This window comes from Aptenodytes patagonicus, chromosome 12, assembly GCF_965638725.1.
Source record: "Aptenodytes patagonicus chromosome 12, bAptPat1.pri.cur, whole genome shotgun sequence".
NCBI classification, from domain to species: Eukaryota; Metazoa; Chordata; class Aves; order Sphenisciformes; family Spheniscidae; genus Aptenodytes; species Aptenodytes patagonicus.
In genome coordinates, this window is record NC_134960.1 from 6,768,791 (window position 1) to 6,784,387 (window position 15,597).

Consider the following 15,597-nt stretch of genomic DNA (forward strand, 5'->3'; position numbering starts at 1 on the left):
AAGAACACAAGTTAACAAAAAACACCGCAGAGCACAACATTTAAAATCACAGGCCGTGCTATTACAAATGGTGTATGTTCAGCAGCAGATCATTGGCCCTAAATCTTGACTTACTAAATTCATTTATTTCCCTGCAGGCAATGAATAAGGGATCTTAACGCAGCATGCAAAAATGTGACATTAAGGACATTTCAGCTGTAAAACATGGATGCCCCAGTCTACGCCATCAAGGTGCTAACAGATCACCCACGTTCATGGAAATTTCAAGGGATAGCCCATGAATGGGTGAATGCTTGACATCAAAGCAGTTTCAGAGTCAAGGTATCTTCAAACATAGTTGCTAACAGATGTAGAGTCCTTTTCTTCTTAGGAAACAGGAGAATTAGGGTAGAGCATTTACTGCTCTAACAGCAGAGGCCGGTGCTAGCTACTTGTGTTAAGAGCTATTAGAAAAAAATATTTTGCAAACAAGTTCTACAGCAATATTAACAGGCTGATAAAGGCATTAGAGCAATTGCTTTCAGCAAGACAGCATCATCTTTTATCAAATCTAGATATAAAGAAGCGGAAGAATATAAACATAAGACCCTTAAGCGTTCAAGAGCATCTTAACTAAAAGCATAAAATATTCCAATCTTTCCTACTACATGAAATATTTTTAAGCCACATGAAGTGTGCCTCGGCAAAATTAAAATAAAATGTATACTATATAACAACCTACACAGAACAATGCATAAGAACTTTAAAGACAACTGCTGCAGTGTTTAACAGTCTTCTGTTGACAAACAGAAGGACAAAACTGAATCTCCCCAACAACTGATGGCAAAGTTTTAATGACTGCAGCATGTCAAAACTGCAGAAATTGAGGTCTGCAATTTCATGATTCCTGATGTGCTTTCTCACTGAAGTTATTCATCATACAATACTTAGCAGTAAGGTACAAAAATGCTGTTTATGGACTGCTCAGAATTTTATTTAGCTCTTCTCTCATTATTAGCTTCCAGTGAAAATGCCATCAGCCTCCCTCAATGTTTTAGTCACACCTTAGCGAAGACTGTATCAGAAGAAAGCAGAAAAAGTTACAGAAGCAGGTTAAAAAGTAATTAATTTCAAAAGGTTTTCTTGACAAATAATGCACCTACTAAACAAATCAAGTGTTTTCATACCTTGCATATATTAAAAGGCAGCAGTTTTAAAAACCTCAGAAATACTACTTGCAATAACAGTGTTTATGTGCCTAACACTTTCGGGACAGCCTCCTGAATTCATATGGCAGTTGGGGTGTGTGTGTGTCTAAGTGAGGAATACCAGGAAGCAGAAGAAGGAAAGACTGACCATATTTGATGATAGCTGACTCAGAGCATGGTGAAGGTAGGATTTGAAGTACAAATGAAAATAGTTTTACAGTAGACTTGCTCAACAATTTCTGCTTCCTCGCCCTTCCACCCAAAATATGCTATATTAATATATTCTAGTTAACACTTCGTAAAGCTAATGAAACCGAGCTTCAATGAAACCGGCAAGCATCTGCTGATGCGCAGTCTGCTTCATACGTACTAGAAGCTTATAGCAGGCTGCCTAGCAGGCTGCATTTTGTTCTGAAGAAGCATCAAAGTATTCTCTTGATCTTAAGATTTGGTAAATTCTCAAAAGCTTTTAATAATACAGTAGTTCTGTGTTATCAATTCTTTTAAAAAACTCTTAATATTCACCACTTAGAGTCTCGTTTAACTGACTACATTATTTCACTTAATGCATTATTCAGAGGTTTACTGTCCAGGAGACAGGTTGGGACCACTGTGATCCATCAAGCGGTCCATTTCTTAAAGATGGCAGTTTAGATAATGTCAAGAAGGGTTTTCAAAATAAGATACTACTAAAACCATATCATTATGACTGAAGCAATTGGTTTCATTTCAGGCAAAAATCAAGACAATGCTCTCACTTGTTTTAATTAGTGTTCTCTATAAAACCCAACATTTGTCAAAAACCCAAATGGATGGACAACAGCTCCACTTAATTAAAAGAAAACTTATTTGGAAGCACTACACACTGTTCAGTACTGCAAACAAGCGCATTTTGGACTGGCCATGACAGTAATAGCTTGATGGCTTCAGTCCTTCCAAGTCTTGATGGACAGCTTAAATAGCATTTTTAAGAAATGTACACTGAACAATCACAACCTCATGCAGCTGCAGAAGCCATCCAGATGCATATCTATGACAGTGAGATAGCTATGCAGCTGTTCTGAGATTCATGGCAATGCTGCAACCAAATACTGTTAACTATTGCTACCGACTCTCTAATTAGTTTAGAAATAACACCTTCATTGCTCAGTATGACTAGCCTACTGGGATCCATGCTGGAAAACACATTATGCTTTGCAGAGCTGTTATTAAAACCAGCACTCTCAGATCATGGATTTTGGGTTTTTTTATTATATTCCTCTGGGCAAGTTCTTCCTCCTCTTTTGTCAGAGGTCTCTAGGAAAGTCTGCAAAGCTCAGACAAAGGCCAACCACCCTGTAAAGGAGGCACCCGACAGCAAGCGACCGACGGCTGCGAAGGAAGCGTTACCTCCGTTGATGGGGACGGGAGCCACCAGCAGGCCCTTAACCTCCACCTTGGGGGAATCCTGCCCGTAGCGGCCGCGATCGATCCTCAGCAGCGTGGGGCCGCCCCGCTCGGGGCTCAGCACCGTCACGTTGATGAGGGCGGTGTAGTACGCCTGGCTGGCGTTGTCGGCGCCGGCCGGCCGGACCCAGCAGTGCCAGAGCAGCAGCAGCAGCAGGACGGAGGAGCCGCCGTTCCGATGCCGGCGAGCCCACCGCCAGCTCATCTTCGACTCCGGGCGAGCCGACGGCCGTCACCGGTTGCCTCCGCCGCTCCCCTCGCGGCAGCGCCGAGCCCCACGCGCCCGGGTGTATTTTATCCCATCTGACGGCCCAGGAGCGGAGAAAGACCAAAAGCAGGCGGAGGGGGGAGAAGAGCACGGGCTTATGCCATGGGAGGAGCCAGGGGAGTCACGGCAGGCCCCAGCCGAGTCCGATCCGCCGGCCGCGGCCCCCGGAGGAGGCTGCTCGAGGTGAGCCCCGCTCCGCCGCACCCTCAGGGCGCCGCGCTCATGCCGCCCGCCCGCCGCCGCGGGGGAGCCCCGGCCGCCCGCCTCTGCCCGCGCCGGGCGAGGGGAGGAGGCGGGGGCGGCGCTGCGGCCCCCTCCCCGCACAACCCCGCGCCGGCACCGAGCAGGCCGCCGGGAGGAGCCGCCGCAGCCGCCTCAGTCGCGCTCGCACACGACCGCGGGGCTCGCCTCGAGCTCGCCGCACCGCGCACCCTCGCCTCAGGGTTCGGCCGCCGCCTTAGTGCGGCGGGCGGCGCATCCCGCTGCCTAGGCCGGCGGCCGCAGCCGGTGGCCGCCGCTCCATGCTCGGATCGTCCCGGAGGCGGCGGGGCCCGCGCGCCTTCCCGCAGCCGCGCCGCGATCAGCCGCCGGCTCCGCGCCCGGCGCCTCAACTGCAGCCCGGCGCTCCCCACACTGCGCAGGCGCGCCCCGCCCCGCCCCGCGCCACGAGGGTGAGAGGCGGGGCTGGGGGCGAGAGCCACGCCCACAGGAAGGCGTGGTTAACGGTGGGACGGGGCTTTCTGGTATGACGTCACCGGGGGCGTGGGGGTGTGGAGGGGGACGGCGGTGGCGGTGGTGGGAGCTGGGGCGCGGGGGGGGGCCGTGCGCGGCCCCGGCCGCTCCTGGTGCCTCGCCGACGTCCGTATAGGACCCCTTGGCTCTAGCGACCCGCAGTTCTTCAAGGAATTAGGTGTAGGGACACATACGGGCTCCCGTGGCTCCTCAGCGTCTTTAATTTCCAGATCGGGAGCGCCGACCATCAAAAAGATAGGAGAGACGGTTTAACAGCGTGCCTGAAACGGGGCGGGGGGGGAAAGTGCTGCATGTGCGAAAGAGGTGGGGTGTGTTCAGTCTGTCCGGTTAACGCCGAAAGGGCTGTTGGGGCAGGAACAGCACAGCCTTCGTGTCGGGATTTGGTCACGCCTACCCAATTTGGCGTTACTCGCTTCTGGCGTACTAAAATGGGAAGTCTTACAAACACTCAGATGTTAATAAATATTAATACCGTGAAATACTGTAAAACAGGACTTGATGAATTACTCTACCTAACATAATAGTTTTAAGGATTTCAGCCTCTCCGGAGATGTAACAAAATAACGTAATGGCCTTCTGGGATTTTGAAAGGCAAACCATCTGAAAATTATTTATGGCAGGGAAACAAGTACTGCAGGGCTGTGGGTTAGGATATTTTCTAAATTGCTGAACAAATAGCTCTGCTGCTGGTTTTTTGAGATACGGTCTCCTTGGTGACTTCCCCAGCTGCTTGGGAAGGCCCTCTGATAAGCCTGGTGTTTAACCTAAGCATCTTATTGAACTGTTCTCTTTCGGAAGGTTTTGTAGTTTGTCCATGTGTGATGCACCTGGTCACATATGCATGTAAGATAACGCCATCAAAGCACAGTCTATTTATTTTGAGATGCAAGGGGTGGGTCTAATCCTGCCCTCGGAGAGACCCGTGCCGTTCCCAAGGAAAGGAGCAGGCTTGCAAACCTGCATCTCGGAGCAGAATGGACCTATGGGCTCTGCTAAAGGCACGTAGCGTGTGGCTGTGTAAAATCCTCTGAGACACCGTTTATGAAGAGCTCTATAGGAATGTCAGTACAACCCAGGAAATGTTTCTGAAGCAACAGCTGGATGTTCCACTTCCACTTTTGTTTATTTTTTTTTATTTTGCCCTTCTTGGTAAATGCTGGGTGAGGAACCACATGCCATTAATGGCTTCTCAACATCTCACCCAACCTTTCACCCCAGCTGGAGGGCGAGTGTCATGGCAAACACATTGATACTACACTGTGCAGGACGTGTTTTGGAGCTGTCGTTCTTACAGTGCAGACAGTAGTTTGATTTTTCAGCACTAAGAGCTCTGCATTGTTTTCATGCAAAAAGGGGCCAGGGAGTACTCAGAGCCTGAAGGATTCCTTGCTATTACTGCATCGCCTTTCACAGAAGGATCTCAAAGCACTTCTGAAAAGCACTGAGAAAATATTCGCTGGCCTTGTTAGAGGCCAAACAAGCCGAAGGGCCCAGACAGCGACTTCCCGGTTCCCTTTTCTAACTACAAGAAAAGGCTGCTTTTCATTTTGCCCTGTCCGGCTTCCTGTGCGCTGTGTTTCTGCTGGAGATAGGCGGTCTGCCGTGCTTGACTCCCTGTGCGAGGGCTGCCCGCTTGATCCCATCCCCATCCCTCCTCGCGCAGCGGGAGCTGGGAGGTTGCTCTGTGCCACGTGCGGGGCCGCGAGTGCTCGCGGTCCCAGGAGAGGAGCAGCCGAGCGCTGCTCCAGGGTGCACAAAAATGAGGTATTTTATGAGCAGAGCAGCTTCAGTCTCCTCATTCCCTAGATGGGCAGGTCCCTGGATGGGGAGAGGGGAGTTAAAAGGTCCTTTTGGCTGCTTTCGTCTGAGCTGGATGAAGGGATGGTGGTGGAGAAGCTGGAGCTGAGGGGATGTCCCCAGGTCTCACCACACTGCACAGGGCAGCCACGTCTCTGCTGGCGGCTGCTCCTCAGGGGACCTTAATTTGGCAGACAAATGGCACTGAGGTCTTCGCAGGTCGCCTCGCAGGTGAGGATGGAGCCGTGCCTCAGGTTTCACCCCAGCTCCTGGGTTTTCTTTTTTGGGAAATAGTCATAAATCCATTTATGTTCCGTCTCCAGTGCTCCCTGGGCACGGAACATTGAAGGAAATGTTCAATGCCCAGATCCCGCCCGTGACTCACACCCGCCCTTCGCTTTCCTGTCAGGTTTTACATTGCCAAAGGCCGGCGGCGAGCCCCGCCGCCATCTTCCCGCCCGGGCTCTGGCCCGGGGCCCCGCGGCTGCCGCCGGGATGAGGGCGCCACCTGCGGGGCGCCGCCGCGCCTCCCTCCGCCCGCTGAGGGACTCGGCACGGCGTCTGGTGAGGCGGCTCCATGCGCTGAGGAGAAGGGGATGTCCTGGGGGGGCTCCGCCGCCGTCGGTCCCTCCCGGTGCCCGTCACCGCTGTGTGGTGAAGGAGGGCAAGAGGGGCCGTGGGGTCCCAAACCCCCGGGGCCGAGGCGGCGAGGAAGGGTCGCGGATGTTGGGGAGATGGTGGCGGGGTGAAGGGCTGGGCGCTGGGCCGCGGGCTCCTGTCAGCAGGCTTAACCAAAGCATATCCGGCTTCATCATGAGAAAAGACTGAGTTTCATCCTGGATGGAAATGCCACAAAGGCCAGCTGTTTCCTAGAGGATGCGGAGAAATGCAAAGGGACACGAAAGCAAAAATAATAAAACCAAAATGTGCTAATTGCTTGGGCCAGAGTCGGGCTGCCCGGTGCTGTGTGGGGAGCCGGGAGCAGAGTGATGCAGCACCCGCGGGCAGCGGTGGCCTCCAGGAACCAGAGAGCAGCTGCCAGTTATGACTTTATTCATTTTCACATTTAGATATTACAACAAAACTCTTAATAACAAAGGATAACAAGTACTATAGGAGGAGAGGAAAGAAAGCAGTGTTCTAACTGGTTTGATATATAACCGTGAACTTCCAGAGACAAGACTCAACGTGAGTTATAAACACTCACATATGCTCACTGGTAGGAAAACTTCGCACGTGCAAACACCCAAACACTCACCCACAAAACACTCACTCACACACACAGACCACACTTTTGTACTCGCACATAACCCATGTTGTAACCTACTTGCTTCAAAGGCAGCCCACTGAAACATTGAATGCTGCTGTAGCAACAACAGGTACCAGGTTAAAATATTGCAATATAAATGAAGTGTTACTTGATACACAGGTTTTTCTTCAGAGACACGTGTATTTGCAAGTAGGGGACCCAACGCTTTGTTTTCATGAGGGAGGAATGTCCTCTCAACACCAACACTTTGTAAGGGAAAATGAGACTGCGCATAGACCAGGAACAGTCATTTTAAAGGAGGATGATGATAAATAGCTTAGCTTCAATGTTGAGTTCCAGTAAAAAGCCCAAACAAAACACAACAGAGAGTGCATTGTGAACGGAGCAGGCACAATTATCGAACCCTGGGTTTTAAAAGTTGAAATATTCCCTTGTCGCTGTGGAAAGACAGACAACACTGTTGCCTCGCATCTTAAAACCAAAACAGACCAGCTTCATTTCGTGCTCATGCTTATCTGGAGACTGTAAAAAAAATGCCAGAAATAATGCAAGAGTGTGGGGAAGAGTATCAGGGTTGTACACTCTAATTTTAGTATACTTTTAAGAGAGTGAAAGTACAATTGTCTCAACAGCTCTTCAATATCCCACACTACAATTGTTCTTCATCAGCAGGAGCGTCTGAAGAGGAGCCAGCGTTTGCTCGTATCATGGCTGCATTGTTCATGCAATGCTGTTGACGCAGATACAATAGGATCTGATTCCACCCCCCCATCAAGACGGTGCAAAAAAGAGAAAATAAACTTCTGTGGAGTCAAATGATTTGAAAGTTCAAAAATCAGATGTCACACCAGTGCTTTCCCTAGAGTGAAGGAGGGGATTGTTAACAATGGCTCTGATGAAGTAACCCTTTTCCACAAGGATGCTTGTGAGCAATTGACAGCTGAACCTAGAGACAAAGTGCAGCTCTCCTGGCTGGCTGGGAGTGCTGACAGCCAGCCAGGGCACTCAGATGCCTCTGTCCCATTTCTGCTGAGGAATCCTGCCAGTGCCCTGCAAGTGTCACGCTTTGCTAGTACGTTTCTATCCCTCACATGTGGACAAGGACTTGCAGCTACTTTGGAATTCTGTGTTTCAACTATTTTTTAATTTATAGGCCTCTTTCTTGGGCCCTCTCTCAGACGGAGCTGTGTTTCCAGGCAGAGAACTGTTTGTGAAGCACTGGAAACAAGAGAGCCTGAGTCCTGTGGATAAACATCACCAAGCGAGCAGCCTGAATTTAGCTCAGCTGTCTGTCACCTTCCACCCATGTGAATGCTGGTGAAGACCCCCAGCAGCACGGGGCACATGCAGCCTTCCTTCTGTCAAGGGAACCACCAGTTCAAAAACCAGGGCAAGATGAGGGCAGGAGAATTTGGTCTGGCCTACACCCCATTGGCTGTCCTACTTCCTTGGCCTGGCTCTCCAGCATCTCCTGCCAGAGGATTCTTACTGAGTCATAACAATTACTTAAAGATGCTTAAATTCCTGGCAACTTCAGGGGACACCAGTAGAAGTCAGGGAATTCATTGTCACATGCAGTTTCCAATTCCACGTCCTGAGCCAGTTTGGCTCAAGCTGGTCTGGTTTTGTGCCTCTTTTTGCCATGGAAATCACAGCCATGTTATCCTGCTGACACAAAAAGGGAGGGGAACATTGGGCGTTCTGCATAGGCTTAGAGAATCTGAATGACAGCCATGCTTTTCCCATGTGCTAAATAAATCTCCCCATTACACTTGTGTGGAGAACTATAATTAAGACTTGGGAAAATCATCCGTAAGGACTCACAGGCTCACGTCAGGAAACGCGTAAAACCCTCTGCTGGAAAAGAAATACAGTTTGGGAAAGCAGTACATCTGACAGGAAACACAATTTTAAAAGTCCAAACCAAACCCTTGGCTCTGTGCACAGAGGTGTGGCCTGCAAGCAGAAACTCCCTGGTGCTGAGATGCCCTGGTGCGAGGAGCTCTGCCAGCCATGGGCATGTGGAAGAGGTGATGACAAGCTGTTCAGACGAGCCTCTTCACCCAGACTCCTCTGACGGTGACGTGACCGTGCTCTGTGGCTGAGCTCTCGGATTGTGAGCAGGATGGAAAGAAGTAGGTGGGAAGTGGTGAGGCAGCAGCAGAGACATCTGTAGAGAGGGGCTGCAGAGGTTCCCCAGAGCTCTGAATTCACATGATATCTTTCAGAAACAAAAGGCCCAAGTGATGAAATGTTTCCTCAAGCAAATAAATGTTTCTCAGTTCCCCAGAGACAGGTACATTGTGCTGGCGGCTCTGCAACAGAAACTGGAGAGGAGTACGTTCGGCAGAGACTGCCTCCTTAGAGCCAGGGAACTAGGACGGCAGGAAAGCTCATGGTGCAGAACTGTCCATCCAGGAGAATTGGGGCTTGAGCCCTGACCAGGTGCTGCCCTCCATGTGCTCAGTGATGCCAACACACAAGGGTATGCAGCCCAGGGCACCTCATTGCTGGAGCTCTGTTCCTTCCATTGTTTCCAAAACCCTTGCAGCAACTTGAAAATAAACATTTCACTCCCTACCACTTTGATCCTTTTCCTCCCAGCAAACAACCCATTTTCGCTCTATGTTTAGAAGCCAGCTGAAATTAACACAGCTTTGCTTTAATTTCTCACTCGAGCAACAAATTGTCTCAGCACTGCTCTGGGAGAAGGGGAAGGCGAGAGCAGCAGACCTGTGAGTAACCTGCTCCCAGTACAGAGTATATAAAACCCTGTTTTGCACAGGGCCTGCAAAAAGAGTTGCTATTTATCTCACTGGGAGGACTCTAGCCATCAGCTGATGACCTACTCGGCACTAGATGTGTTGAGATGGCTAAAATAATCCTGATGATAAGGCAGATTGACAGGTTTCCCCCCAGCAGAGATGAGAGGGGTGTGGGTGTTGCTTGCACAGGAGATGGAGAAGCTGGCACTTACCCAGAATGAATGTGTATGAACATTTACAAAGATCCCTCGGGATCTCTCCATACACCTCTTTAAAATGTCCTGCTCTTGCTGCTAATACCACTAGGGATTTCTTCCCTTTGATTCTGCTCTGCAGCTCAGCAGCTGACATCATGAGGAGAAGAGGAGGAAGCAATCCAAGGAAAAACATTCAGGCTGCACACCAGGAAGAAGCTTGAGACTAAGACAGATCTATTTATATCTGACCTGAAATGGGCTTTCTGAATGGGAAGCTGATCTGAGTGGAGGCTGGATGCTAGGCAGAAGGTGCTGTAGTGCTGAACACAGGCACCCACTCGCTGGCAGAATGCATCTGTCTGAGCCACAGGAAGAAAAGAAATGTCAGGAATCAGTGAGGCGCTCTCTCCAGTCCCAGCACGGGGAAGCTGCAGCTGGAGGTGCTGCGTGGGCCATCATGCTGCGGTTCCAAGGACATCAGTGTTCCCCATCCGTTCGGGGTAGGTTCCCTGCTGGGGTTGGGCATAGGTTGAAGGAGAAGCTCTGAGTGACCCTGATGAAGTGCCTGGAGGGTGAGACGGGATGCCTCGGCAGGCGCCTCCAGAGCCTGATGCCATTAGTACTGCTCAGAGAAGAAGGAAGCATGGAGAGTGGGGGGACTGGCCCCCTCTCCAGGCGGGGTGCAGCTGCCGTCCTCAGAGTGTTCTGACAGCTCCCCGTATTCACTGTTGTAAAAAGTCTGGCCTCCGACTTGGGACCCGTACAACGGCCGACATCTGCCCCGCAGGTCTGACTGTTCTCCTGGCAGCTCCGTAGTTCGGCTGGGCCCTTTACTGCTGTGAGGGAGAGAGACACAGAAGATCAATCTGAGCACTCCTGGAAGGCCTCTGTCCTGCTTAGAGAGATCCCAGCTTCAGAAAACATCATCTGCTAATGCATGGGGCAGAGGCAGGGTCAGGAATGGACCTACACCTCCATTTCAAAGCACACCACCAGGCCTTGCTCTAAACCTAAGCACAGCCCGTATGTTTTGTGAAAAATCTGCACGTAACTCAGCGACAGAGTTATTTCAGCTCTTCTAGATACCTTTGGGAAGCCCAGGGAAGGGTTGGGACCCCAATGAGCAGGGAGAGACAAGTGACATTGCCTCAATTGCTCCTAGACCTGGCAGGAGTAACAGAAACTGATACAAACCAACAGCCAGGATGGGGGAAAGGAAACAAAGGAAGATGATGAAGAAGATGTGGGTGGAAATCAGCAACCCCATCTCAGCGCCTGCCAATACCAGGTGACTGGCAAGAAGTCACAAGAGCGAGGGCAGGGACACGTTCAAGGAGAGGTTTAAGGGCAGTGTTTTCTAGGAGACAGGACGCCAGGTAGCCCATGGTGTAGGAGACAACGGGAATGTGCCTTAGGGAAAAGAGGACAAGGACAAGAAGCAGGAGACAGTCTGATACAACAGCAGAGAGGCCACAGGCCTATGGCTAAGGGAAAAGACAATGACCAGTCTGATCTGATATTGGGAGGCAGAGGAGGTGAGGAAGAGGCTTGGGACTGGCCTTGTCTACTCATGAGCTGACATGGCTCGCTCAACACACTGTCATGGAGACAAGGTTCCAAGCAGAGATGACCTGGACAGGTTCTCACCCAGTTTCCAAGCCTGAGGCAAGGACATAACATCCATAACATCCTCAGCCCCAAGAGCACCAGCTTGACCTGCCAGGCTCAGTACCGGCATGTGGGAAGTCCTAAGGCCTGTATGATCCCTGCAATGCCACATCGGGGCCTTGTACCACATGGGTCAGGGCTGGGGGAGGGGAGTGGCAGCCACACAGTTTCCATCCATCCCACCTGCCACTGCTTGAACAAGCCCTGACACATTTCACCAGAAAATGTCAATAAGCATTAAGAGTCCTATTAACACCATCACTCCACTGTGCCTCATTATCTTAACAGACACATTCTCATACCCTCTGGAACATGTTTTGATCAGTTGAATGTGCACAGTTTATATTTTGAAACCCTAGGAAGCAGCAGGCAGGTCTGTTCTTCATGCGTTTTGCCTCTTGTTAATGTGTGCATGGACTTATCTGGCTCAGGGCCCACAGCCCTGCTGCTGCTGAGAGCCCCAAAAGGCATACCCTATGGGGAGACACCGAGAGCTGCCTCCTGGTCTCACTGCATTTGGCAGCAGGGAGGTCTGAGTGGCTAGACTTAAGGAGTACCTGAATCCACCTTCTTTTCTGTGTCGGTTTTCTATCCTCTCAAATTCCTCAGATGCCAGAACCATCCCACTGTCTGTTTGATTGTCCTGGAAGGAAGCAACAGGAGTTATCAGTAACATCCCTGTCGGCTCATCAGAGTGGGAAGGGAGGAAGAATCATTCAGGAGATGAGATCATGTATATCTGTGATGGGAAAAAAGGAGTAGGGGCACTTTACCAGCAGGCTCCATGGTCTTGCTGGAACTGATTTTCTTAGGTGCCTTCTTAAAAGCAGTATGTACAAAGGTAGGATTTGTGTGTGCAGTTCAGTGCCACTTTTGGGGAAAAAAAGAGTGCTCCCTGCCTGGAAGATATATTACCATCAAATCTGTGAGAGGTGAGATTTTCCTCTGAGACTAAGGGGATGACTTAAGTTTTGCCACTGTAGAAGATATAAGTACCAGCCCAGTTCAGAGAGGCCAAGAGGGCTCCTACTGCACACTGCCATGTGGGTCAAGATAGGAGAGGTGCAGACAAGCGCTCTGGATTTACCTAGTCCTGGCTGGATTTCAGTATGCTTAACCAGGCCATGTTTACAGATTTGAGAAGGATGAAGAGCAGTCTCTTCTCTGAGGTCCTTTATAGTCCTTGCTTGTAGATCTAACCTCCCTATTTCACACTCAGGCAGTACCAGCTGTGCTGTAGAGAAACCCCTATGTGCCAGGTGGAGAAATGAATGTGCATAGGACTGGACGGACTGAACAGGAATGACACAGACAGACTGACATTAGATAGGAGTGATCTTCCTTCCACAATCTTAACAGCAAAGGTGTCAGGAAACAGCTGAACATTTCTTTGCCCCCTGCTCAACCTCACTCATGCTACTCACCGGGTGTGCCTTGTACATTGTATGTGTCATGGGAAACTCTTCAAATGTCTTTATCCTGGATGGACACCTGATCTGATTTCCTCCCGTCAAACAACCAGGGAACGAGACACAGTTGTAGTATCTGCTGACAGAAGCATACTGTATTCAGTAAAACCAACAGAGTCAATGTCCTGAATAAACAGGACCTGAACCCAACCTCCTCCGTGCAACCAAAGTATGCAGGGAGGCACATGGTGGATTTTGTGAGGGGAATAGGGTCACCTTAGGCTTCTTAACCCCATACTTCTTCTGCAGTGGGGAGCACCCAGACTTCCTGATCGAATCAGGCCCTGATTACTTCTCCACTCTGGATAAGCAGAGTAATGTCATATAGATCCCAGGCATCACACTACCACAGCTCCCCAGAGATGAGAAGCCTAGCCCTAATTGTTTGGGTTAGTTAGGAACAGCTAGGATGAAGCTCCTGCACTAGCAGAAGGGCAGCTGACACCTTCTTTCGTCATCTACCTGATGGGCCATGATGCCTTTAGTGGGACATGATGCTCTGGCAGTGTAGCTGGAGGCAGGAGAAGGAATGCCATAGGCTGACACATCAAGGGCTCTTTCTCATCAGCAAAGGAAAGTGATTTTGCTTTTATAAGCAAGATGCTATGGCCTAAACGCTTGGATCACACCTGATCACCTGGGATTTTTCCAACCTCTTGCTGCTGGGTTCACCCCATATCCCTCAGGCTCCCTTATGTCTCAGGCTGCTGGTTGCCTGCTGGGCTCTCTCTGCCCTTTTCAGAGGGAATTCACCTTGCTGCTAGGCTGTGGCAGCGTATCCTCATGTCAAAATCCTCTTCATCTGAGTTTTGCTGGGCAGAGGAAGGCACCTGGGAGAAACCATCATCTTCCGAGCTGTGAGAGTCGTTCAGCGGGATGTAATCCTTCCCTTCCTGGTAGGAAGAACAGTGAGTGGCCTTACAAGAAGGGGAGGGCTTTCCCACAAGAAAGGGCTCTACAAGCAGAAGCTGTCAAGAGCTGGGGAGGAAAATTTCTGGTTTGTCTTTTGTTTCTCTGGGACAAAATATCTGGCTGGAGATTTCTGTGCCCTCTGCGTTAAGTAGCTGCAAGTGTTCCAGGTGCATGGAGGTGTGTGTGAACAGGAAAACAACTCAGTCCTACGGCACCTACAGTTCTGTAGCCTACATAGACAGAGCACTGTGCTCTGGGGGCACATCATTGTGGCTTAGTCATGCCTGTGCTGGGATCCAGTGCTGAAAGGCTAAAATCAGGGACGTCAGGATGAGACAGTACTCATATTTAAGCATTTAGCTATCTTATGAAATAGAACATCAAGAAAATGTTAAAATCAGAGCTGCATGCTCATTGCAGTTAAAAGTCCTGGTGAGTTACTGCATGGCAATGATTAGTAATAGTTTCAGAGAAATTTGTATATCTGACTGCTGTAATGGAACAGTTGTTTGGTTCACATGGCCCTGACATTTAGATCTGAGGATAGAGTTTCAGAAACCCTGGTGAAGTCCTGGTTTTCATTATGCGGGCATGTGGGAGGCAGGAGTGCCAAGGCCTTGACTCAGCCGAAAAATTTCAAATAATCATCTGGGGATTAGGATGGAAATACTGGAATGACGACTGAGAGGGTACCCGCCCTGCAAGGAGTGGAGCTATATTAGGATGCAGTGAGAGGGCTACCGCAGAAATGAGCTCTCCAGTAGCTCTGGGAAACAGACCTCTCTGATCCAAGAAACCCTGTGTTATCCCTTGGCATACACAAAGGTATTGCATTGGCCAGGGAGTCAGAGGAGGGCACAGCAAGGGCGCTAGCGGTGGGAGAAGAAAGAGCTGTCTGGAGCTGAGCAGGGACACAGAGAGGTTTTCACCTGCTGGACGTTTTCCTGAAGAAGGTTCCCCAGTATTTCCACCAGGTCGGAGAAAGTTGGTCTCTCCTTGGGATCACCATGCCAGCAGCTCAGCATTATACGGTAACTGCCAAGAAGAGATGCTGGTTTTATGCCACAGAAACCCTCTCCTACCCAACTCTGCAGCTCCCACCCGCGTGGTGCCCGCTGGGACAGCATGTACCTGCACTGTGAAGGAAAGCTCGGCGCCCCCCAGCACATTGGCCATGTGGACCTACTGGAAGGGGGGGTGGTTCATTATGCACCAAATATAACAGTGCACAAGGAGCTAATTCAGACACCTCTGATACCCTTCAGAGCAGGAAAGCACATTGCCCACTTACGGACCCATCCCAGGGTGGGTATGCAAGGGTACCTAGATAGCTCTGATTCGAACCCATCTGGCTTGCCCTCCAGGCAGCTGCCTGGAGTGAAGGATGTGTTGGCTCATCCCCCACCCTGGCTGAAAGGTCTTGCATCCCACAGAGGGGCCTGCTGTGACCAATGCTGGGATCCGTACGGTTTCTGACTCACATTTCTGCTGTGGCGTACTCTGGGGCTCTCATCCTGGTACCATCTTTGAGCCTCTGGCAGAACTCCTCATTGATCTGGACTCCAGGGTATGGAGATGCCCCTAAAGGAGGTTCGAAGAAGGGTGGGAACATGAAATGTGCCATCAGAAACCAGTCCTTCTGAGACTGCCCTTCTTCCCAAAACACTGGGAGATGTGGTCACTTCTCATACACAGCCCAAGTCCTTGGTGCTGCCTGAGACAGGCCTCAGTGAGCTGGAGGCCACCTCTGCATGCCTGTCTCCCCATCACCCTGTTCATGGGTGGATATGGCCTCCGTATTTTTTTTGCCTACACTGATGTCTCTTCCCATCACTTCTTAGATGTACTTCAGAGCGTCAGGGCCT

At 50.3% G+C, this 15,597-nt stretch overlaps 2 protein-coding genes across 6 annotated transcripts in view; both read right to left on the minus strand.

Moving 5' to 3' along the window:
• RNF130 (ring finger protein 130) overlaps nt 1-3,496 on the minus strand; it is a 56,016-nt gene extending 52,520 nt beyond the window's left edge. Inside the window, exon 1 of one of the 3 annotated variants that reach the window (XM_076350149.1) lies at nt 2,577-3,496. In XM_076350149.1, the coding sequence (XP_076206264.1) occupies nt 2,577-2,838 (262 nt within the window). In that variant the 5' untranslated portion in view covers nt 2,839-3,496. The remainder of the gene's footprint in view (nt 1-2,576) is intronic. The other 2 variants (XM_076350148.1, XM_076350150.1) reach the window with 2 other exon arrangements.
• A 2,997-nt stretch (nt 3,497-6,493) lies between these two features.
• FLT4 (fms related receptor tyrosine kinase 4) overlaps nt 6,494-15,597 on the minus strand; it is a 61,261-nt gene continuing 52,157 nt past the window's right edge. Inside the window, exons 25-30 of one of the 3 annotated variants that reach the window (XM_076350145.1) lie at nt 15,214-15,313; nt 14,662-14,767; nt 13,574-13,713; nt 12,776-12,896; nt 11,909-11,994; nt 6,494-10,519 (exon numbers count right to left, since the gene is read on the minus strand). In XM_076350145.1, the coding sequence (XP_076206260.1) occupies nt 10,300-10,519; nt 11,909-11,994; nt 12,776-12,896; nt 13,574-13,713; nt 14,662-14,767; nt 15,214-15,313 (773 nt within the window). In that variant the 3' untranslated portion in view covers nt 6,494-10,299. Of the gene's footprint in view, nt 10,520-11,908; nt 11,995-12,775; nt 12,900-13,573; nt 13,714-14,661; nt 14,768-15,213; nt 15,314-15,597 lie in introns of all 3 variants that reach the window. The other 2 variants (XM_076350144.1, XM_076350146.1) reach the window with 2 other exon arrangements.